This window comes from Mauremys reevesii, linkage group 5 (genome assembly GCF_016161935.1).
Source record: "Mauremys reevesii isolate NIE-2019 linkage group 5, ASM1616193v1, whole genome shotgun sequence".
In the NCBI taxonomy this organism is placed as follows: domain Eukaryota; kingdom Metazoa; phylum Chordata; order Testudines; family Geoemydidae; genus Mauremys; species Mauremys reevesii.
Window position 1 is genome coordinate 136200405 of NC_052627.1, and position 23218 is coordinate 136223622.

At 51.1% G+C, this 23218-nt stretch overlaps 1 protein-coding gene across 11 annotated transcripts in view; it reads right to left on the reverse strand.

The window, feature by feature from the left end:
• Nucleotides 1-23218, reverse strand: part of DYSF (dysferlin) — a 282294-nt gene that overhangs the window by 228119 nt on the left and 30957 nt on the right. For all 11 annotated transcript variants that reach the window (XM_039540940.1, XM_039540938.1, XM_039540935.1 and 8 more), the window contains exons 3-4: nt 22886-22977; nt 4146-4251 (exon numbers count right to left, since the gene is read on the reverse strand). In XM_039540940.1, coding sequence (XP_039396874.1) covers nt 4146-4251; nt 22886-22977 — 198 coding nt within the window. The remainder of the gene's footprint in view (nt 1-4145; nt 4252-22885; nt 22978-23218) is intronic.

A 23218-nucleotide genomic window follows, 5' to 3' on the forward strand; every position in this document is an offset into this window, starting at 1 on the left:
TGGTGTGTGGCACATCACCTCCATATTGGTGCATATAACAAAATGCAGGGGGTGGGGGTGGGGGTGAGGGGTTCGGAGTGTGGAAGGGAGGCTCAGGGCTGGGGCAGAGGGTTGGGGTGCAGGGGGTGCGGGCTCCAGGGTGGGACTGCGGATGACGGGTTTGGGGTGCAGGAGGGGGCTCCGGGGCTACGGCGGGGAGAGAGGACTCCTCCCAGCTCTCTCTCCCCGCAGCAGCTCCGGGGCTGCAGGATAGGCACCCCTCCCCCAGCCCCAGCAGGTCCGGTCCGGGGCTGGATCCAGGCTGGGTCACGCCGCCCTGGCCATGCATGGGTCCAGGACAGGCTGCCACAGCAGGCCTGGGAGCCCTGGCTAAAGCAGGTCCAAGCCGCAGCAGAGTTGGGGCTGGGGGTGGGGCACCCCTGGCCATGTCAGGTCCCCGGGTAGGTTCCCTGAGCACCTGCATGGCACTAAATAGGCTGCCGCGCGGCCACGCAGCTTCCAGGGAACTCAGGTTGAAATTCACCTCCTCTGTCCCTGTTTCCCTTGGAGGACTGGAGAACTAGTGGGATTGTCACTTAACAGAGCTGAAATCAAACAAGTGACCTTCTGGCCTCGTGCTACAAGGTTCCTGGTCAAAATGGTCTGCAGAGGTGGTGGTCAGATCTGGACTAGAGTCTGCACGAGAGTTTGGGATCCGGGCTGGACAAGGGTAGGGCTCAGGATCAACAATGTGGGAACCCTAAGAGAAGTTGTCCTGAGTCCCCCGCAGCAGGGAAGGACCCCGCAGCCTCGCACTGACATCTGTTCTAATCTGTATTTGAACCAGAAAACGGGATTTGAATCTGAGCCACACGGTGAGGTCTGACCTGACCCAGCCCCATAAGGAACTGAATCCAAGTTCCATTCCTAGCCCTGTCGGTAACAACAGTAGGATTTATGAGCTGTGCACTGGCTAGACCAAAGCTGAGGAAGTGGAGGTGAAAGACGTGACAAAAGAGGATGAAGCTTTGCTGGTTGTCGGGTGGGTGAGCCAGCACGGCCTCCTGGGAGAGTCTAGCTTATCGGAAAGGCACTTGCATGGCCGGGTCCCAGCGCTGTCACAACCCTTGGCAGCTGCACTGGGGAAAGGTCTATAAAAAGAGTCAGTCTCGCCCTGCAGGCTGCCAAGCCTTACTGCGTACAGCACACGCTTCCCTGGGAGAGGAGCGGAAACGCTTTGTTTAGAAAAGGGCTTGTCTAAACAGGAACAGAAACACGTGGAAAGGCTTAAAACAGAACTAGGAATGTCCAGCGGGGTCCCAGTGAACTGGGCCCAGCTTGTCCCAGCCTGCACCTTGTGCAGTCGTTTCACACCAGTGCATAAGCGGGGTCTGAATGAGCTCTCCCCAAACGTCTAGTGCGGAAGAGACTCTCAGGACCAGACCCCGTTTTCATGAACACACTTACTCTGCCTAGGTATTCAGCTGGAGCTGTCAGTGTGAGCCCCGTGTGGAGGGTCTAACTACATCAGCGTAAGCACTACGCCTCTCAGGCCGGTGGAGTTATACGTTCGGTGTAGTGGGCGAGTTACATCGGTGGGAGCGACATTGTAGTGTGGACGCTTACAGAGTTAGGTCGACGTAATGCAGTGTACACCAGGCCGGAGAGAGACCTGCTTGTTATGAGTACCTGCCTAAAAGGCAGAGAAAGGACTTTAGCAATGGTAGAGCAGCTGATTGAAGGAGTGCAGGTCCCCGGTGGAGTCACAACCCTCCCCACTGAAACCCAGGAAAAGGTGATTATAGTGATTGCTAATGAAACAAGGGCAGAAGATAGGAGACCTGATACCATCGTGAGTCCCCAATGTGAAGCTGAGGTTCCAGCAATAGACCCAGCAAAGTTTGACTTTGGAGAGTCACCATTGTCCGAGGAACGGAAGGATCGCCTCAGGAGGAAACTTGGCGAAAGATCTAAGGTGTTCTCATTACATGCGTGGGACGTGCAAAAGGAGTGGAACACATCAGACTACAAAAACAACGAGGAGTCCGGTGGCACCTTAAAGACTAACACATTTATTTGGGCATAAGCTTTCGTGGGTAAAAAAACCCACTTCTTCAGCCCTAAACCCCCTGGCGGAAGCTTTAAGAGCTGGGTTCAGTGGCAGAACCTCAAGAGGTGGCGTGGCAGAGGCTGCAGAGAGGCAAGTGATAGCAAAGGAAGCAGTGGCACGCGGCACAGTGAGGGACAGCGAGGCAGCAGCCACGGGCAACGATGCAGAGTGAACGGCTGCAACCGTCAGCAGGGGGCAGTGGAGGGAGGCGGGTGCGTGTTAAAGGAACATTTGTTTGTGGAACACTGTAAGGTGAGGAACTGAGGCGAAGGCCACCGCCCAGCATGCTCCAGGATGGGTGTGTGGCTTACGATCGCATGGTTTTGAATGTGGTTGTGGCGTTTCCCAGACTAATGCTGGGTTTCCTTTCCCTTTTAATAAAAGTTCTCCTTTGTTATACACAGACTCGGTGCTTGCAGGAGGGGACGTGTTGCCTCTTAGAGGCGCCCGGGGGTGATGTTACATTTTCCCAGATTAGCAGGTGGGGGGTCGAGCTGGCCCTGTTTTATTGTGCCCAGAGGAACGCCTAGACAGCTAACCCGGCCTTTGTTGCTGCCGAGTTCACCTGGCAAAAGGGTTACAAGAGTCTTACACTCCAGAGCAGGGGGTTGGACTCGACGACCTCCTGAGGTCCCTTCCGACCCTGATATTTATGATTCATTTCTCATGGGCACCAGTGATGGCACAAGGTGGCAGGGGATTGGCTCGTGAGGGCCGGCTTTAGGAAGTGTGGGCCCCAATTTGAACAGTTTCGGCGGGGCCCCGGCAGGGATGACTTAAAAAAAAAAACATGTAAAAAAACACGAGGGGCTTGTACTCACCGGGTGGTGCTCTGAGTCTTCGGCGGCACTTCGGTGGAAGGTCCTTCACTCGCTCCAGGTCTTTGGCGGCACTGAAGGATCCGCCGCCAAAGTGATACCGAAGACCCAGAGCAAGTGAAGGACCCGCCGCCGAAGTGGCGCCGAAGACCCGCAGTGAGCGAAGGACCCGTCGCCGAAGTGCCACCGAAGACCCGGAGCGCCGCCAGGTGAGTAAAAATTTAAAAGGCGCCTCTAGCCAGGGAAGGGATTCTCACTGGGCGCGGGGCCCTCTTAGGCGCGGGGCCCGATTCGGGGGAATTGGTGGAATAGGTCTAAAGCCGGCCCTGCCTCGTCAGGAGTTTGGCAAATGAGGAGCTAGATCCTTATCTCAGCGACACCAATGGCTCACCTCTGGATTTACCTTGGAAGAGCCACCCTCCCATTCCTGCCCAGCTGCTAAACCCTGCAGGTCTGAAGCCAGCTTGACAGGATTTCTGCAGTTCCGGGTCCCCCAGAGTTCTCTGCGAACCTCCTATTTACCAGGCCACCCCTTTGGAGTTCAGCGAACAGGGAGGTTTGGCTAATCCGGGGTCTGCGGTTCACCTACACTCTGGGGCTTCAGGGATCACATCACACGTCAGGGAGGAAACCCAGAATCCTGACGGTGGGGTCCTGCCAGGCCTTTGGGCCCAGTGCCTGAAAGCAGGGAGAGTTTTGCATGTCCCCTCCATAGCTCTGCCCGTAGAAAAACTGGAAGCATCAGGGGAAGGCGCCCTGTAATTCTGCCTCGGCTGTGGAGTTCTGGGACCGTCCATGCACTGCCAGGTGGCTGCATCTGGCCCAGGGTTTTTTCCAGCTCCTCCTGTGCCTCCAATCAGCACCTCCCAGAGCCCCAACCCCCCATTTTAGCGTAACCCCAAGGCTTGCAGCCTCATTCTGTTCAGACTTCTGTTCAAGGCTGCCTGGGCAACAGAGGAGCAGCCTCCGGTCTGAGACAGGCATTTTGTCCCCAGGGCTGCCTCCTCCACCAGTTCTGCTGCTCACACGCTTCACTGGGATCTGAATTCCCACCCCCACCAGGGACCGACCCCACGATCTCCCTTGCTCAGCAACATCACGGATTTTCCAGGGCACTGGAGCTACGGATGGGTGGGGAGAGCGTGTGTATCGTATCACTTCCCTCCGGCCACGCCCGACTGTCCTCCCACAAGGAAATGTCACCGCACCCAAAACCCCAGACTTGGAGAGGGACTTACCCCAGTGCTCTGCCTCTTGGTGTCCAGCAGGGGGGCGTGAAAGCTGGCAGTCAGGGTGGGAGAGCCCAGGACGTCCTGCAGGGGCACTCGGGCTTCCCCCAAAAACCTATAAAAGGATCAGAGGAACAAAAAGTTAATGGGGGAGGAAGAGAGACACTGAGTGCATCAGGTTAAGACTGGGGGTCCTAGGCTTGGAGTGAACTGGATAGCACCCCACGGAAGCCAACAAGATTAGGTATAAAATACACATGAAATACCCCAGATTTACAGTTTGGAAACTCAGTGTAGACACAGCCCTGAACTCCGTGTAGACACAGCCCTGAAGATCACCTCTGTCTCACCTGCTTCAGGGAGGCCAGCCCCTGAGACAGCAAAGCTAGTATCTATATTATACAGAGATCTCAGGGACACTCAAACTTCCGGATAACCACGAGCTCTCCATGGTGAAAGCGGAGCTCCTCGTGGTCCTCCTAAACACTGCTGCTCCTCCAAAGCCTAGGAGCTCTGCAGGGCAGAAAGGCGCAGCGGTCTATAGGTGCAAAGTACGGTACAGTGTAAGCCTAGAACACTTCTGGGCAAAAGGGAGTAAGAGGCATTATTTCATTCCCCTCCCCTGGACAGATGGCCCAATGGTTAGGGTGCTAGTTTGGGGCTCGGAAAACCTGGCTTCAATTCCCTGCTCCCCTGTGGCCTACTTATGTCACCTTGGGGGACTCATTTAGCCTCTCTGTGCCTCAGTTTCCCCATCTGGTCAACAGGGATGATAGCACTGCTCTGCCTCACAAGGGTGCGTGAGGATAAATACATTAATGACTGCAAGGTTCATTGGTGATAGGGGCTGTATCATCACCTAAGCTAGACAGATCCCCTCAACAGCCCTGTGAGATAGCTCATTGTATAGTTGGGGAAACTGAGGCACAGTGAGGGAACGTGGAACATGAACTGGCTATTCCCTGCTCCAGGCTCCCAGCCCTGCATTCAGACCACTAGAGACCCGTCTCTCAATGCTGTGCTAACAACACAACCCTGTCAGTATATTTCACCCACATGCGATAGGGTGAGGACAGGCAAAGACCATGACTTGTAGGGTTTGGCTTGTTTCCTCCACAGCGCAGGGGAGCTAGAATCAGGCTGATGTTCGCCTCCCTGTGGTTAGATAGTCAGCCTGGACTGAACTGCCAGAGGGGGGTTCTAGCAGCTTCCCCTATAACATAGAGAGATATCAGAGCTCCTGTCCTGGTGCTGCGCTGGATACGCCAGAGGAACGGCTGTGGGTGTCATCCTCAGAGACCACAGTGGGCCGAAGAGGACACCAGAGATGGACCTCCCACCAAGACGTCTCCTAGCTGACATAACGGGTAGGTCAAACAAGATGTGCTACCTTCATTTCTGTTTGCTCAGCCCACGGAAAACACTGTGGGGTCTGTTCTGTACCCAAGAGGCTAATCCTAGGGGTGCAGGGCACAGGGGGAACTGGGGGAGCTTGGGGAGAGGCTGTGTTCTCAACTTGTGGCCCAGGTAACACGTTGTGGGCCCCATATGTGGCCTGCGATGATAAACAGGTTGAGAACCACTGCTTTAGATTTAAACATCTAGATTCCCTTGTGCTTAGGGTCAAAGCGCAGGTATCTGTCTGTCTGTTTCAAATGGAAGTGCATCACAGAGCACAGTGGAGCTTTAATATGCAGTAGCCGGGCCCGTATGGCAAATTACAGCCCGGCGGACTAGTGCACTGTAGAGTCCCACCCCAATTCACCCAGTACTAACTCGCCACAGAGACAAGCCCTAAGTATTAATAGCACATCCACCTCACTGCACTGGGACGCTGGACTCTCTGAACTCAGCCCTTCCGGTTTCCTTGGGAGCTTAAGTTCCATGAAAATGATTGGGGGTGTGAATCTTGTACTAATTCTTAGTATTAGACTGGTGCTGCTTGCGATCCGATTGCAAATCTCGCGGTCGTCGGTGTTTTTCTCAAAGCCCAGCTCCTGGAATCACGTGATCACGCGAGAATCTCAGCTTCCATTAGGGAAAAATGCAAGTTTCTAGCCCAGGTGGTTGCTAACGGCTCAAAAACGAAAAGGCAACTAAAAAGAACCTGACTTTTATTTTTCAGGCTTTTGACTCTTTGGGGCCTGATTTGTGCTTTTTGAAGGCGTGGGGTTAGGAATACTGTTACTTCTGTATATTGGCACTATTGATGGAGACATGCGAGCTAACACCTGTATTTATTTATATCGTGGTTACGTCTGAAAACCCCATCAAGGAGCAGAGTCCCATATCGTGCCAGGCACAAAAACAGTGGACCAGACTGATGACCAGAGCAGGGGTGAAGTGGGAACACGAGGCAACAGAATTGAGCAGAAGGGCAGAAGTCCCAGGTCGCCCCTGGCTATGCAGTGCCAGATGGGTGGGTGGTCTGTGGACATCACAGCACAGGAGAGATTCGGACGAGGTGAGGGGAAGGCGGCATAAGAGAGCCGGGGGTGCTCAAGGGAGAAGCGGACAAAGGAGCAATGGAGGTGCTATTGCTGGTGGCGAGATGGCAGAGCCGATCGGTCAAGAAGCTAATTGGGCAGACAAAGAGGGTGGGGCTAAGTGACGATGGATCTTAAAGGCAAAGGCAAGGGGCTTGGGTTCGAGGCAGAAGAGGAAGGGAGCCGGAGGGGGAGCACACAGACAAGGATTTATGGGGTTGGAGGAACGAGCCAGGAAGGTTCTGAATGGGCTCAAGGGGGCAGCATGGCTGGTGGTGAGGCCAGAGAGGAGCAGATTACAGCCGCCAAGGATCAGGAGATGATGAAGGCCAAACTGGAGCCCAGGCAGTGTGGACAGAGAGAAGCTCCAAACAGCCAAACCTGGACCTAGCCTGCAACACCAGCTGGGAATCCCACCCCCGGTTTTTAATCTATCCGCTTCCCCTTGAATTTGCTCCCCTCCTGGATTCAAATCCTCCCTTACGCCTCTCTCTTTGGGTAAGCCCTTCGGCTGCTCTGACCCAAAGCCCTGCCAGATGGGCTGACCGAGCTCTCCGCTTTCCCTTCACACTCGTGCTGTGCGATGAAATACGCTGCACTGCAAACTGAAGCAGCAAGATGAGAATTCCTGGAAAAAAGGTATCAGTCACCGTGGGGAGACAATGAGGGGAAGCCGGGAAGGGAGGCGCCCAGACAAGCCTGTAACATAATTTATAATGCAGCCACTCTTCGAAGGGGTTATCATCCTAGCAGGGAGGGGGAAGGCGCCTGGAGCTCACTCAAGCAGCCAGCCTGAGGTTTATTATTTCCCCCTATTTTTAAGTTTGATTGAACACAAATCGCCTGCCAAATCCCGTTGTTTTTCCACGGCTCCGTTTGCTGCACAAATCCCGCTGCCCCTGGAGGCAGGGCGGCCACTAGGGACACGATGGGAACCGGGTTTTCTCTCCCCATGTTTAAATAGTTGGGCCCAGATCCTTGGCTTCGATAGCAATGGAGCAATGTTGATTTACACCAACTGGGGATCTGCCCCACTGACTGCTGTAGAGTGATGACAGTTCTTCACACCAGCTGGAGATCTGGCCCCCTGACTCCACTGAAGCTGTGGCTGGTTTACCCCAGTTGGGGATCTGGCCCTTTATTTCTCAGGGATGGGATGACCCCACACCCAACACACCCGCTGTTATGTGGCAAACCATGTACTTTGACACAAGTTCCTCACCACTAAGGGAAACACGAACCACAGGGCAGGGACTGCAGCTCCCTCTCTGCACCAACCGTGGTGGTGTTGCTTGGTTACAAACACCAGGCCTAAGCAACTAACATTTCACGGGTACCTGGATGGCGTTTTGCTAAGGAAAACCCAGCGGCTGCAAGGAGTGGTGTTAGTGACTCAGCAGGGGGCGCTCTTCCCTGGCCATCAATACTGACCTCAACCCCCCTGGGTCATAGAAACCCCCTTGGGAACTGCCACCTGATGTGCTGAGACGATCTCTGAGCCCGTTTTCCCTGGCAGCTTGGGACTTCAGTGCCCTGCCCTGTTGTGCCAGACACGCTAGCTTGCTGCAACCCAGACCCAGGTCTGAACCACGTCCCCCAAAAACTGCAGGCTTAACTGAAAAGAGCTTAAGAAGTGCTCCTGTCTCCAGCACTCAGGCACCCAACTCCCAATGGGGTCCAAACCCCAAATAAATCCGTTTTACCCTGTTTAAAGCTTATACGGGGTAAACTCATAAGTTGTTTGCCCTCTATAACACTGACAGAGAGATATGCACAGCGGTTTGCCCTCCCAGGTATTAAGACATACTCCAGGTTAATTAATAAGTAAAAAGTGATTTTATTAAATACAAAAAGTTGGATTTAAGTGGTTCCAAGTAATAACAGATGGAACAAAGTGAATTACCAAGCAAAATAAAATAAAACACGCAAGTCTAAGCCTAATACAGTAGGAAAATTGAATACAGATAAAATCTTGTCCTCAGAGATGTTTCAAGAAGCTTCTATCACAGACTGGACACCTTCCTGGTCTGGGCCCAATCCTTTCCCCTGGTACAGCCCTTGTTCCAGCTCAGGGGGTAGCTAGGGGATTTCTCATGACTGCAGCCCCTTTGTTCTGTTCCACCCACTTATATATCTTTTGCACAAGGCAGGAATCCTTTGTCCCTCCCTGTGTTCCCACTCCTCCCTCTAAATGGAAAAGCACCGGGTTAAAGATGGATTCCAGTTCAGGTGACATGATCACATGTCACTGTAAGACTCCATTACCCTCTTGCCAGCACACACGTATACAGGAAGACATAGGTAAAACAGAGCCATCTACAGTCAATTGTCCTGGTTAATGGGAGCCATCAAGATTCCAAACCACCAATAATGGCCCACACTTTGCATAACTACAATAGACCCTCAGGGTTATGTTTCATATTTCTAGTTTCAGATACAAGAGTGGTACATTTATACAAATAGGATGACCACACTCAGAGTAGATTATAAGCTTTGTAATGATACATTACAAGAGACCTTTTGCATGAAGCACATTCCAGTTACATTATATTCACACTCATTAGCATATTTTCATAAAATCATATCGAGTGCAACGTCCCCTCCCCCAGGGCTGTACTGCAGCGAGTGAGGTCGGCCCTAGGGGGTGCTGTGCTGTGGGGATGGCTGTCTTTCCAAAAAGATGTAAATACAAACGTTTGGACCCATTGCAGTCGCTAACTATCCCATAGCACTTTAACCTTGGCATCATGGCCAAATTCCAACGTGTGTAAATTACATTCGACCTCCTTCCATTGCCCCAACACCTTTCACGGGGTATGGCCTTCTCAGCTTAAACAAGATCTATTTTTATTAATCTTTGCAATTTTTTCCCCTGGCCATTTAACAGCCAGATGGAAGCTCCAAGCGGGGATCCATTTCCGAACACCAGCAACTTTCTTCCCCAGCACGGCTCCCTGCATTGCTGCTATAAGATGACTCAGGCTACGGGGACCAATTGGGGGAAAAACTAGAGTAATGATGTGTCCACTGTCCTTTGTGCTTTTCTCTAATATATGCCGTTACTATATGCTTCTCAGTAAATTTCAGCCCCTGCCTCTCATGGTCACAGACTAGTGGTGACCCTTTCCCTTGACACTCAGAGAACCTTCAGCAGAACCCCCTGTAGGTACAGCACTTAGGCCTGACAAAAAGAAAGCCACCCTGCAGCTGTAGCTCATTTGCCTTAGAAAACAAATCCGCTTTGTATAAAATGTTTGAATAGTCATTGGGCCAGAGAGTGAGAGGATGCCCGGTGCCTAGGAACCCAAGTCCAAGTCCCTGTGCCAATGAATATTCATGTATACAAAGCAGAACCGCTTCAATAGGACAGACCGAGAATGCCCCCCCCCCCCGTCACCTGCTGGTTTAGGCACTCACCAGAAGTGTGGAGACCTAGGTTTGAATCCTGCTCTAGAGTGGGGATTCAAACCTAGATCTCCCACATCTAGGGAGCACCTGAACCCCTGGGCTAGAAGTTATAAGAGGACAGCCCCTTCTTCCCTCCAAAATGCCAGGAAACAAAATGTTACGGGTCGAACGACGTGTTTCAACCAACCCAACACGGCCTTTTGCAATGTGCTGGAATGTTTCCCATTCAGTTCAGCTCGAACCAAAATGTTTTTTCAATTTTTCAGAACTGCCAGTGATCCAAAAAAAAAAAATGAGCTAATTGCCTAGCTCTGCTGATGACCTCATGAACCACAAGGGCAGCACTTGAGGGTTGTTTCTACAACAACCCCAAGATGCAAATCTCTCATCAGACATCACTGTAGGATTATCAGCTTGGATTACTGTCCACTGAGAGGGTTTCTTGCCATCTTTTGGTCTGGGTTTTTTGCCATCTTTTCCCAAGATGTAGCACAAGACTGACAATTTCTGTTTGCAACTAGTGTGTCTAGCTCTGGTGCCCCCAATTCAAGAAGGATGTGGATAAATTGGAGAGAGTTCAGAGAAGAGCCATGAGAATGATTAAAGGATTAGAAAACATCCCTTAGAGAGACCGCACTGCTTGAGTCAATCTATTTAGCTTCACAAAGAGAAGGTTAAGGGGTGATTTGATCATGGTCTATAAATAACTACCTAGGGAACAAATATTTAACAATGGGCTCCTTCAATCTAGCAGGGAAAGGTCTGACATGATCCAATGGCTGGAAGTTGAAGCTAGACAAATTTCGACTGGAAATAAGGCGTGCATTTTCAATGGGGAAAGTAATTGACAGCTGCAACAACAATTTACCAAGTGGCATGGTGGATTCTCCATCAGTGACCATTTTTAAATCAAGATTCGCAGTTTGTCTAAAAGTTCGGCTCTGGGGATTATTGTGGGGCAGGTCTCTGTCCTGTGCTATGCAGGAGTTCAGACTAGATGATCACAATGGTCCCTTCTGGCCTTTGAATCTGTCAATCTTTGATGTAAAAATAGGGAGGGAGAACACAGCAGTAGTTAAAGTACAATACTGAAGATCAAGAAATCCAAGTTCTATTCCTGGCTCTGACTTCCTGGGCAACCTGGGGCATCACTGTCTCTCTAGGCCTCAGTTTCCCCATTGAAGTGAGGAATATGATGCTGACTCCCCTCCCAGGAGGGTTGTTCATTATGTTTGTAAAGCACCATAAGACTCTTGGTGGGACAACTGCTAGTAGACCTGGACAGTGTTATCTCCCTGCTATTTTTCGAAGAGAAGATGATTTCAAATGTTTCTTGGAGGGATTTACTCAGCAACAGGGAGAATTTAAAACATTGCCACCAGTGCAGATTCAGGCTGCGACAGCCCAAGCCAGACTTCAGTAAATAACACGCCTTTGTGCATCGTCCTAGGCCCCCACCATCAACCAGAGACCAAAAATCAACCCGACGTCCCAATCTCACAGGACAATCCATGGCACTGTCGTCATTCAGCTCTCAGGGTATCGTAAAAAGGAGCTGAATGCGTGGATTCCTTATTACCTCGGAACGCTCGAACTGTTCCCTTTCCCAATAATCACTTACATTCATGGCCAGGAATATATTTGTCTCAGCATGTGGTGTGGCCACCGAGGAAAGGAGGTTCTGGTCAAAACAAATAGCCCAGAGAAGGAATTTGCATGACCTACCCACTTCTGAGACAGCCAGATGCTTTGTCTACCTGATTCACAGACAGACATTCCATACCCAGAAGCAGGTAGCTTCCAACAGGCGTCCTGAGCTGTAAACAGGCTGAAGCAATTGCTCAGGCTCCGTTCAGTCGAAAACAAGGAAAGTTTTCAAGGGACAGAAGACACAGTCACCTTCTGATGGAGGTTACAGCACTGTAAATCCAGAAAAAAGAACAGGAGGACTTGTGGCACCTTAGAGACTAACAAGCTTTTGTGGGCTACAGCCCACTTCATCGGATGCATAGAATGGAACATATAAGAAAAGTATATATATACATACAGAGAAGGTGCCATACCAGCTCTAAGAGGCTAATTAATTAAGATGACCTGTCTTAATTAATCCACTGCCCTGGATGGAGTTAATTTGGATTTACCCTTGGAAAAACAGAGCAGAATCCAGCTCCTGCTGTAGGAAGCGAATGAGAAGCAGCAGATCCCAAGCCCCCTTTCTTTGGCAAACAGAGGACAAAATCCACAAAGATAAACACTTATTTTTAGGTGCAGGACAAAGTGAAAAGAAAACAAACCAGGCAACAAGCACCAATTCCAAACCACTAGAGACCCTGCTAGGAAGCATGCACACAGGGCTTCCACAACCCCAGGCAAATATTAAATTAAAAAGGAGCGCTCAGGCTGCCCTTAACGCACACACTGCTTACTCCTCACAGTTGGCATGGACCAGATTTTGCTTTCCAAATGCAAACATTCCTGGGCCAATGGCCCATTTTGAAAATATCAAATCTCTCTGCCATGGCCAACTAAATAGCTTAGCTGGTACTCTCCAAGCCGGAGAGTTTTCTTGGTGTTTTCCAGGTCCGCACTCACAGCGTTCGGCAAACCATCAGAGAAAGAGCCACTTTCAGAGAGACTCGGATACACTGAATGTTTGTGTGCACCACTGCGATCCCCTCACTGTCACATGACCTCCTCTTCCTCCCGTTGCATCTTGTCCCTATCTAGGATGTAAGGCCCAGATCCTCAAAAGGTCGTTTGTCAATCAATGGAAATTAGGAACCCAAATACCTTTGAGGATCTAGGCCCAAGCTCTTTTGGGGCAGTGATACCTGCACAGCTCCCAATACAACAGGGCCTTGGTCCTGACTGGGATCTCTGAGGGTGTCTCTACACTGCAAAAAAAACCACCCACAGCAACAAGTCTCAGAGCCCTGGTCTACACGCCCGAGCTCACGGGGCTTGTGCTGCGGAGCTAACACCAGCGGGTCCCACTCATGCTACTGCTCGGGGTCTGAAACCTGCCGAGGATGGTGAAGCTCCAGCCCAACTGGGAACGTCTACAGGGCTACTTTTAGTGCCGAAGCCCGAGCCCAAGTCTGCAGCCCTGGGCTCTGAGACTCGCTGCAGCGGGCGGGGATTGTGCAGTGTAGACGTACCCTCAGATCGACTAATGAACAAGGCCAGATTCTGCCACTCTTACATGAACTAGGACCTTACTCGGTAAGAAATCCCATCGAAAGGAAGTGGGGCTCAAGCATTTAACATGAGCAAGAATCTGTAGAGCCCTGCACGGATACAAATGTATATCCACAGATATAAATCGGTATCCACGGAGCGGCGAAAGGAGCAGCACGCCCGCGCCAGCAGCGCTGGGGGAGTGCGGTACAGCCACGCTGTAGGAGCTGCTGATGTGGGGCACTGGCTCTCGGGAGCGGTGGTCCCACCTGCTGCTCCCTTCGCCGCCGCGGTTCCCGGTAGAGCCCTGCACCTCCGATGATACCGATTCATATCTGCCAATATCCACATCCGCAGATATAAATTTGTATCTGCGCAGGGCTCTAAGAAACTGACCCTCAACAGCAAAATTAAGGCCCAATCCTGCAAAGATGCTGAGCCCCCTCCACCACAGCAATATCTCTAGGGAAGCGATTAAAACACTTTGTGCAACAAATTCTCCCCCGCATGTGGTAAATACACTTGGTCAAGGGAAACTATGTAGATGTGTTGACACCATGGAGTCAGCGTTCTGGAGTCAGGGGATCAGACAAGGAGAAAGTGGTCTAGTTTCTAAAAGCTTCAGAGCCAATTCTGCCCATCAGCAGCTCCCCGTTGACTTTGTCTCCTTAATTCAAGCATTGGTATTTCAGGGAGAGGACATGGCTGGAGGTTCCCTCCAGTCCATTTCCTGGCTAGTGCAGGACTAGTCTCTATAATACATTTATCGGGGCTTTGTCTGGTCCCCAGCAACGGGGAATTCACCATCACCTTCCTCTGCAGTAGGGGTCATGGGTCACTTGCAGGTTTGAACTCGTGTAAATGGTGGATTCTCTGTAACTGGAAGTCTTTAAATCATGATCCGAGGCCGTCAGTCACTCAGCCAGAGGTTAGGGGTCTTTTACAGGAGTGGGTGGTGAGGTTCTGTGCCCTGCAATGTGCAGGAGGTCGGACCAGATGATCATGATGGTCCCTTCTGACAATGCTTAATTTATGTCGGGGTTTGCCCGGGTTGAGCCCTGGCACCTCTGGGCTTGCTGCATCAGTTATGAACGTAAAAAAACTGCTTGAGTTCCAGCACCTTCTTCATTACAAATTAAGTGCTGCCTTCTGGCCTTAAAGCCTCTGAGTGTTTGTTCCAAAGGGACCAGCTCCCGCCTCCCATCATGAGGTTTGCATCACACTGTGACGTCAGGCTGACACAGAACGTCACGGCAGGGTGATGCAGAGTCGTGATATTGCGCGGCAAAGCCCAGACTGGCCCCTCCGCCCCACAAATGGCATTTCAGGAGTTCTCAAGTCAGGAGGCAGGATCACCCCACTGAAAATGGGACGAGCCTGTGACTATTGGGACAAGTGGTGACTAGAATAGTGCAATACCAGCGTAAACTCACCTGGCTCCAGGTTCTGTTCTAAGCCCAAGGCGTGAGCCAGTTTCCCAGGGCTCAGACTGGGCCCACACACGGGGGGCACAGCACATCGGAACCTTTTCAGGCTTGCTTGGTGGATCCCCTGAAGCCGGCTCATGGACTTCCAGGGAACCACAGACCCCCAGCTGAGAACGGCTGCATAAGAACATGTCTGAATCCCTTGGGAGGGGGCCTGCTTGTGCAGGACCCCAGCTCTGAGGCACACTTCCTGCAACACCCCTCTCAGGGAGCCCAGAGAGCTGGGGTTTGCTTCAGACTCAGCAGCGGAGGACTTAATGATCTCAGGCAAGTCACTGCCTCACTCTGTGCCTCAGTTTCCCCCTCAGCAGAATAAGGACCAGGCTGCCCCTTCCTTATGGGAGTTTGGGAACTGCATTGAGATCCTCTGGCCACAGGCACTAGAGAAGGTCAAGGAATATTGATACATAGATTTCAAGGCCAGCAGGGACCATTATGATCTAGCCTGACCTCCGTGTGACAGGACTGCTCTGTAATAACATATTAATGCTGTACGTGGCTCTGGTTATTGGGCTTAGTGCAGCGGTTCTCAGACTGTGGGTCGGGACCCCATTTTAATGGGGTCGCCAGGGCCAGCCTTAGACCTGCTGGGACCCAGGGCTGAAGCTGAAGCCCGAGCTCTACCCCTAGAAGGGGGGTCATGGTGCAAGAAAGCGGGAGACCCCCTGGCTTAGAGGATGGACACGTTGGTTTAGTTTGAACAGAGGCTGTCGGGAAAAACAAGCAAGGAGAGAAAAGAAAGGCTCAAGATGAGCCACTTCTCAGCAAACTCTTGAGGGTTGTTACGAGACAACACGAGGACAGGAAAGGGCCTGGGAACCCGCAGACCAATAGACCGGGGGTAGGTTAAAAAGAGAGCCCCTCTCTCAAGAGAAGGTGGGAGCTGAGGCTGGGGGGCCAGACAGACACAGCACCCTACTGGGGGTGCCCGAAGAAACGACGCCTGCCTAGGCTCCCAAGGGGGATGGGGAGTCTGTAGGTAAGCTAGCCATGTGTGTAGAGCGATTGGTGCTTTAAAATCCTTTTTCTCTCTAAGGCTTTATTCCCGCTGCAGAATAGATATTGCTTTTGATGTCAGAAGGCTGCCTGCTCACTGCAGTCACTGCTGCTCACTGCCTCCCGCAGGAAGGAGCCACAGGTGCCCGTTTCCAGCCGCACCTGCTGCGTAAGCATGGCGGACACCCGGGGGCTGGAGCCCACTCTAATTAGGGGAGAGTTTCAGAATGACACCCCAGGAAAGGGAGAGGCCCAAGGCTTGACATCTGCGGGGTTGCTCCCAGAGAGGGACAGAAATACAGCTCGCCCTGTAACCGGGACACTCCTGTCGTGCACAGGCCAGAGACTTTCACTTCGATTCCTGCATCAAGCCCATATCTTGTGGTTGAGCCAGAGCTCCCAGTGTCATTTGAGCAGAGGGCTGGAGGCGGGCAGGGAAAGAGGGGGGGCAAGTTTTCCACTGAGAAACGCGGCCGGCTCAAGGCCGGCAGAACAATGTCGCTATTCCAGCGGTTTCAAAACATCCTCCCCGGGGCCCCGAATTAACCTCCCCAGCCAGATTCCAGCCCATGGGGATGACAAAGTGCTGAGTTATGGTGCCCTGCAGCCAGACGCTGCACAACATTCAGCTGGGCCTTGCCGTCCATGTCAAGGCATTTTCTGCCTCAGAGCAGAGTCTTCCCCGCCCCCTTCCTTTGAGCTGGATTAAAGCAGCAGTTCTCAAACTGTGGGCCGGGACCCCCAAAGTGGGTCACGACCTGATTTTAATGGGGTCGCCAGGGCTGGCTTAGACTTGCTGGGGCCTGGGACTGAAGCCTTGGGGCTGCAGCTCTGGCCTCCCCACCTGGGACGATGAGGCTCAGGCTTCAGTTTTGCCCCCCGTCCCAATCCACGGCAGTGGGGCTCGGGTGGGCTCGGACTTCAGTCCCCCCTCCTGGGGTCATGTTGTAATTTTTGTTGTCAGAAGAGGGTCGCGGTGCAATGATGTTTGAGACCCCCTGGATTAAAATGTGGCTCTGCTCCACAAAGAGCCTCGCAGGGACGCAGGTTTATGTCATTCGCTGATTACGGATCAAAGGGGCTGAGTTTACAATCAACTCTGCACACTCTGGGATCTGTAAGTGGAGCAGAGTCCCTCATAATGTGAACATCATCACCAGAAATCAATTATACCCTCACCCCACCTCTCTCCAAAAAACCCCGCAACACCCTCTTGCATTTGTGAGGTCCTTGGAATAGCTTGATTTAAATTGATTTAGTTGGTGTTGGTCCTGCTTTGAGCAGGGGGTTGGACTAGATACCTCCTGAGGTCCCTTCCAACCCTGATATTCTATGATTCTATGTTTTAGAAATTGATTCATATTGTTTATATTTAATCATTTTCAATGCGTATTGCATATATGTTTGTTAATGATAAATTAATCTTTCCAAGCCTATATGTAATTTATATCACTAAATGCCAGTCAACATCCATTTCACTGTACACACACACGGACAAAAAAGTATCCCCATCGATACTAATCCAAGTTCACAGAGCCGCAAAGTAAGAAAAATGCTGCTGGAGAACTTAGAGTTTGATTTAAGGATCTTTACTTTATATATTTGGACATGTGACATTGACAATTTGTGTTTTAACAGCTACAAAGCTTCAACTTTTTGAATATCGGCATCTACACTCGTTAAATATTGTCTGACCCCCACAACTGTGAAAATTTAAATAGACAAAAAGCAAAAAAAAATGCTGAAAAATAAACATTGATATTATCCATCAAATTATTTTAAAAAATAAGAATGCAATTCTGCCAAGCCTAACTAGATAATGAGGGAAGTGTGAGCTGCCCCTTTAAGAAGAAGTCAGGGAAGGATGAGAGAGTTATTGCAGGGGCTGGAGCCTACAGAGCGTATGCTGCTGTTTCATGAGAGGGCTGGCTGGTAAATGGGCGCTGATGGGGGGTCTCTGTCTGCAAGAAGCTCTTAAAGCAGAAGGTTTGAATGCCCGTCAGAGGCAAAGTTTTCTCTGAAAAGCTGAGTCGTGTGCCTGACCTGCTTTCCTTCACCAGATTTGTGCCCTCTCCCGCCTTGAACACAGAGGCAGGTCAGCGTCAGTTTTATAATCACAGCCTTTCACTCATCAGCAGAAATATTTCTCCTCTCTCCCCGGCTTCTAAGTGCTCCTGAAAGCAGTTTATTTTTTCTTTTTAAAAAAAAAAAAAAAAAAAAACAACATTCCCCTGTAGGGTGACCAGACAGCAGATGTGAAAAATCGGGACAAGGGTTGGAGGTAATAGGAGCCTATATAAGAAAAAGACCCAAAAATTGGGACATCTGGTCACCCTATTCCCCTGCAGCTTCTGCAACCCAAACTGCAGCATCCCTGCTACAGTGAGGGAACCGCCAGGTGAAACTGACATACTCACTAATGTGAAACTGACCAGATAGATGTTAGTTTTCACCTATAAAGCCTTAAATCATCAGGGTCCTACCTGCCTTTTTCCCCTCAAAAAGATACTGCCGGTAAAGCCACCTGAGCTGTATTGGTATGAGAGAGGGGGCTCTGGCAAGGTGTTTTCCCTCACAGCCTCTTGGACCACATTCCGGTACATTCTGAAGTTGCTAACATTCAGATCACCTTGCGTGGCCCTTCTTTGCTCTTTGACCCCTACAAAGTTGAGAGCAGAGCAAGTGATTGGGGGACAGGGGGACTCTGCTGGCAATTTTGACCACAATCCTGCAGAGACTTCTCATATGCTGAACTTTAGACACATGCTCAAGTGCCTTTATTAAATCGAGGCCTTTGTTACTGTGGTTTATTAAATGTTTCTGTGTCCATATTGCTGTGGGGACCTTGCTAATTGCTGGCGTCCGTCCAGTACACATCCCATAAAATAAACAGTTTGTCAGAAGCATCTCGAGTTTGGAATGGATGCTATCCTGTTTACACATTCACTAGTGTAGAGAAATAGTCTACTATTCTCCAAACGGAGCAAAACGCAAAAAGCCAGTGTAGCATAAATGATGACACACAGAATAGGACAGTTAAGGTACCTTTGGTTTTAGGATAGAAGGTGTTTACTTGCAACACAAACAAGGAAATCTGTGTCCCCACTCACCCCAGCGTATGAATTTTAAGCCCACACTTTCCTTTTACATTTTTCCGCGCTTGCCCAGCAGTTTGAAGAGCTTGGGATTCTTTCTGGTTTAATCATTTTTTCTATTCTTAGATACTCCATTTATAGGAGCATGAGAATGGCCAGGCTGGTTCAGACCCAAGGTCCATCTAGCCCAGTGTCCTGTCTCTGACAGTGGCCAGCCCCAGCTGCTTCAGAAGAAAGTGGAAGAAACCCTGTATATGGCAGACGTTGAACAACCTGCCTATTAGTTCTCATCCTAGCCCCGTCATGGTCAGAGATCGGTGGTTTCGTCTCCCTTCCAAGCTCTGTAAGTGTAAAGAGAGCAATGTAGACATGCTTTTCCTTAAACAACCCTCTACTACCCTTAATCCCATTACAATGAGCCTTCCAGACACCTAGATGCTGCATCCTAAAAAAGACAGTGTTAACCTAAAGCTCACCAACCCAGGAGAATGGCTACATTCTGCCCACAAAGCTTCAACCAGGGCACAGTAACAATCTCTGCACAGATGATCTGCTGGGCTTGAACCAGGCCCTGCAGCTCCACCACACTGATCTTTAGTACTTGAGCTAATGAAGTGATTATCAGCCGGTAGCCACAGTAGGTTATTAACCTACTTTGCCAGCGTATTATGTGTGCAGAGCACAACATAGCCCCGAGAAAGCAGGAATATCTGCTCACTGGCTGCATTCTGAAGCAGTATTTGGTTGGGGGTTTTTTAACCCCCAAAGAGACTAAGGAGCATGTTTTCACATCATTGCATGGATGGGGGAGGGTGAGTCCTATGGGTTCACTCTTATCTCCGGGGGCACAGTGGATGATATTTTCAGAGACCGTGGCTGGGTGTGCACCTAAGCTAGAATCAGTGACTCAGGGCTGATCTACACTAGAAGATGGGTCCATGGGTCAGCACAGCCTTACATACATCCATGCTCAGTTTTGAGCCTTGCTAACAAAACCCTCCAAATTCTACTAATTCCCTGAGCAACATATGTCCTCTCCCCATACAGTTCTACTAGGTTATACCCGTGTGGACACAGACAAACCCTGTTCCAGTATAAGCCACCCTCTAGCAACACAGAGAGAACAGCCTATGTGGATATGCCCAATAGAGGACGCCCCATCACACTCTGCAAGTGTGCTATACACCCTAATTGCCAGAAGATACAAACAACAGGAAAACTGGAGTCTGGGCTGCTGCTTCAGTCCTGTAATCAGGGGCGGCTCTACAAATTTGGCCGCCCCAAGCAATCATGCCCGGGCGCCGCGCCGCGGAGCAGCGAGCGCGGACCTGGGCATGACTGCGACGCTCGAGGCTGGTCGCTGCGCAGCTGGCAGCTCACTCCGGCTGGCGCGGGTTCACTGGGTCGGCTGGGGCTGAGCTGCGCTCCGCGCCCGCGGAGGGTCGGGCCGCGAGGTCCAGCCGCCGAGCCCGCCAGCCCGCCGCGCCGTCCGTCGCGGTGGTCGGGCCCCGGTGGGCCTGCATCCGCCGCAGGACAGCCCGCAGGGCCCAGCCTGCCGCCCCCCCCCCCCTGGGCCCCCGCCCCCCTAGGCGGCTGGCGCCCTGCTGGCTCCCCGCCCCCCTGCCTGTAATGACTGGCCATGGAGCAGTCTCTCCAGGGCAAGCCGTCCCTGGCCCTAGCAGCCGCTTCAGTGAAGCCGTGCAGGGAATCTGATCAGCCTGTAGCCTCTAGTCCCATCTCACTGCCTCCCCATCTGTGCAAGGGGAGTGGTGCGGAGTGAACCCCCCGCTTGCCGAACGCAAGGCGGATCCTCCACACTAGGAGGCAGAGCGACGGTTCCGTATCAGAAGTGATTAAAATAAAAAAGGGTCCCCCGAGAAGCCCGGATGCACACGGGCGCACAGTGCAAATGCTGTTTGCCAGGCTTCAGTGGGAAGGAAGCTTCCGGGAATGTTTATATTACAACCAACTCCCTTCCCAGCTCCAGCGCAGCAGGAGCCTGGCCAAACACAGGAAGGGAAACAAACCCAGAGGACTTAATCTTTACACCTCGCGACACTTCCAGGGTTACCCAGGGGATAAAAGGTTACACAGCGGGAGGTGGGCCGAGAACCCTCATCCTCCTGCTCTGCAGCCACCAGCCTCTGCCACTTAAGCTACAGGAGAGCACCTGAGCATTACCTAGCTTATCCTGGGCCGGGCATTGGCCACACACACAGCCAGCCAGCCCTCAGCACTTCTCTGGAATGTGCTGGAGAGGCACAAAGGGTTATTTACATTCTCGGTACTCGAGAAAACCCGCCATCTCCGCCCATGCTTTCGTCTCAATGGCATCAGAAACGCAGCACATTCCTCTCAGAAGCGCCGCTGAAGTCCACCCACACGCCGCGTGTAGGCGGCATAAGTCACACATGCCACATGCCATTTGTTAACGTTAACCAGGACAGGCCAGCAGCTCGCACGAGGAGGCAAAGCGAACCCCCAGTCACTGCAGCAAGACCTCTGCTTAGAAATCCTGGTACCTACTTACAGACAGACAGGATGAAACTCAAACCCCTCCCAGGCCCTTGGCTTTAAGAGCGGGAAAGGAAAGAAAACCCAGCCTGCGGCTCCCCTGGCTCCCCTTCCCCAGGGCCCCTCTGCACTGCTCACCCAGCTCCCCGAGCAAACGACGCTTTTGGAGTTAAAGCAGAAAAGACCAAAAGAGCCAGATTTTGCCCTTGGAGTTAGTCACACGTGCCCAGCCCCTACTCAAGTCAGAGGAGCTCTGTGAGTGTCTGTAATAATCGTACCTTATCTAGCGTTTTCATCAGCAGATCTCAAAGCACTTTATGCAGAGATCACTATCATTATTCCCATTTGACTGATGAGAAAACTGAGGCAAAGAGACTTCCCCAAGGTCCCAGGAGAGCAGAGCCAAGAACAGAACTCTGCTCCCCTGAGTCTCACTCTTGTGCTTTATCCACTAATCCACGCTACTCCCCCTCCACAGGGTCAAAGCCCCGATCTTCAGCACTGCAGCACAGACCTCTACTGCTTCAGCTAAAGGAGGGACTTCACTAGCTGGCAGCAGTAGTAGGCTGTTATCTTCTCTGTGGCCCAGCCACCAGAGGGTGGCATATCACACGTTTAAGCAGCATATTATACAGACATTCATCTGAAGGCAGGAGCTGACCTAAAGTTATTAGCTACATCAGCAAAAGAACAGACCACTACAGAGAGAAAGAAAGAAATTGGCTGTACAGAATGGCCCAACTGTACTCTAGGCCAGTGGCTCTCAACCTTTCCAGACGACTGTACCTCTTTCCCGAGTCTGATTTGTCTTGCGCACCCCCAAGTTTCACCTCACTTAAAAACGACTTGCTTACCAAATCAAACGTAAAAATACCGAAGTGTCCCAGCCACACTAGTACTGAACAATTGCTGACTCTCATTTTTACCATCTAGTTATAAAATAAATCAACTGGAATATCAATATTGTACTTACAGTTCAGCGTATCGTACACAGAGCGGTATAAACAAATCATTGACTGTCTGAAATTTTAGTTTGTACTGACTGCTCTGGTGCTTTTGATGTAGCCTGTTGTAAAACCAGGCAAATCTCTAGAGGAGATGATGCACCCCCTGGAAGAGCTCTGCCTGCCCCCCGGGGCACACATGTACCCCTGGCTAAGAGCCCTCGTGAATACTGACTCACAACCCAGGGGCTTCATGGAAGAATCTTAAGAAGGGATTTGAGTACAGAGCAGGGGCTTGGAGGAGCAGGAGGTCAATCTATGGTTGTGGTTCTCCCCTGCCCGCATCTTGGGTCATCGTCTACGGCTATGCCATGGAGATGTATAACTCAGCCTTCCTGATCCGGGATGGGGATTTTATACACCCAGCCCAGGAGTAAAGAGCAACCCCTGGTGCAGGGCAGAGTCAGAAGATTCTGAAGATGAGAACTGGGAAACTTGGTTTGTCCTGCCCCCAAAATAACGCGCACCCCCCCCCCCCACTCCATGTTTTGGGTTATGAGCTGCCCAGCAGCCTCCCTTATAAACAAATCAGTAGCTTAAAGGGACAAGAAACAACAGAGGAGATTTGAGAGCACGTCTTACCTGTTTCTCCCAACAGTCTCATGGTCTTTGACGACAACAGTGAGCTCGGCATTCTGGTCTAAGGGAATTCCTTTCAGATCCCAGTCAAACCCCTAGAGTGAGACGAGAAACAATAAAAGATCATCGCCGTGTTATAGCATTAGCAGAGACAGCTGCTGACCTACAGCTAGAGCAGCCGAAAAATGCAATTTCCAACCCACGGGAAATTCTGACATTTCCAATTTTATTTTCACTCCAAATCAGGACAAAAAAAATCAAAATTCTAAAAAAAATTCTATTAAAAAACGTTGTTTCGCTTCAATAATGTTGAAACAAAATGTAATATTAAACACA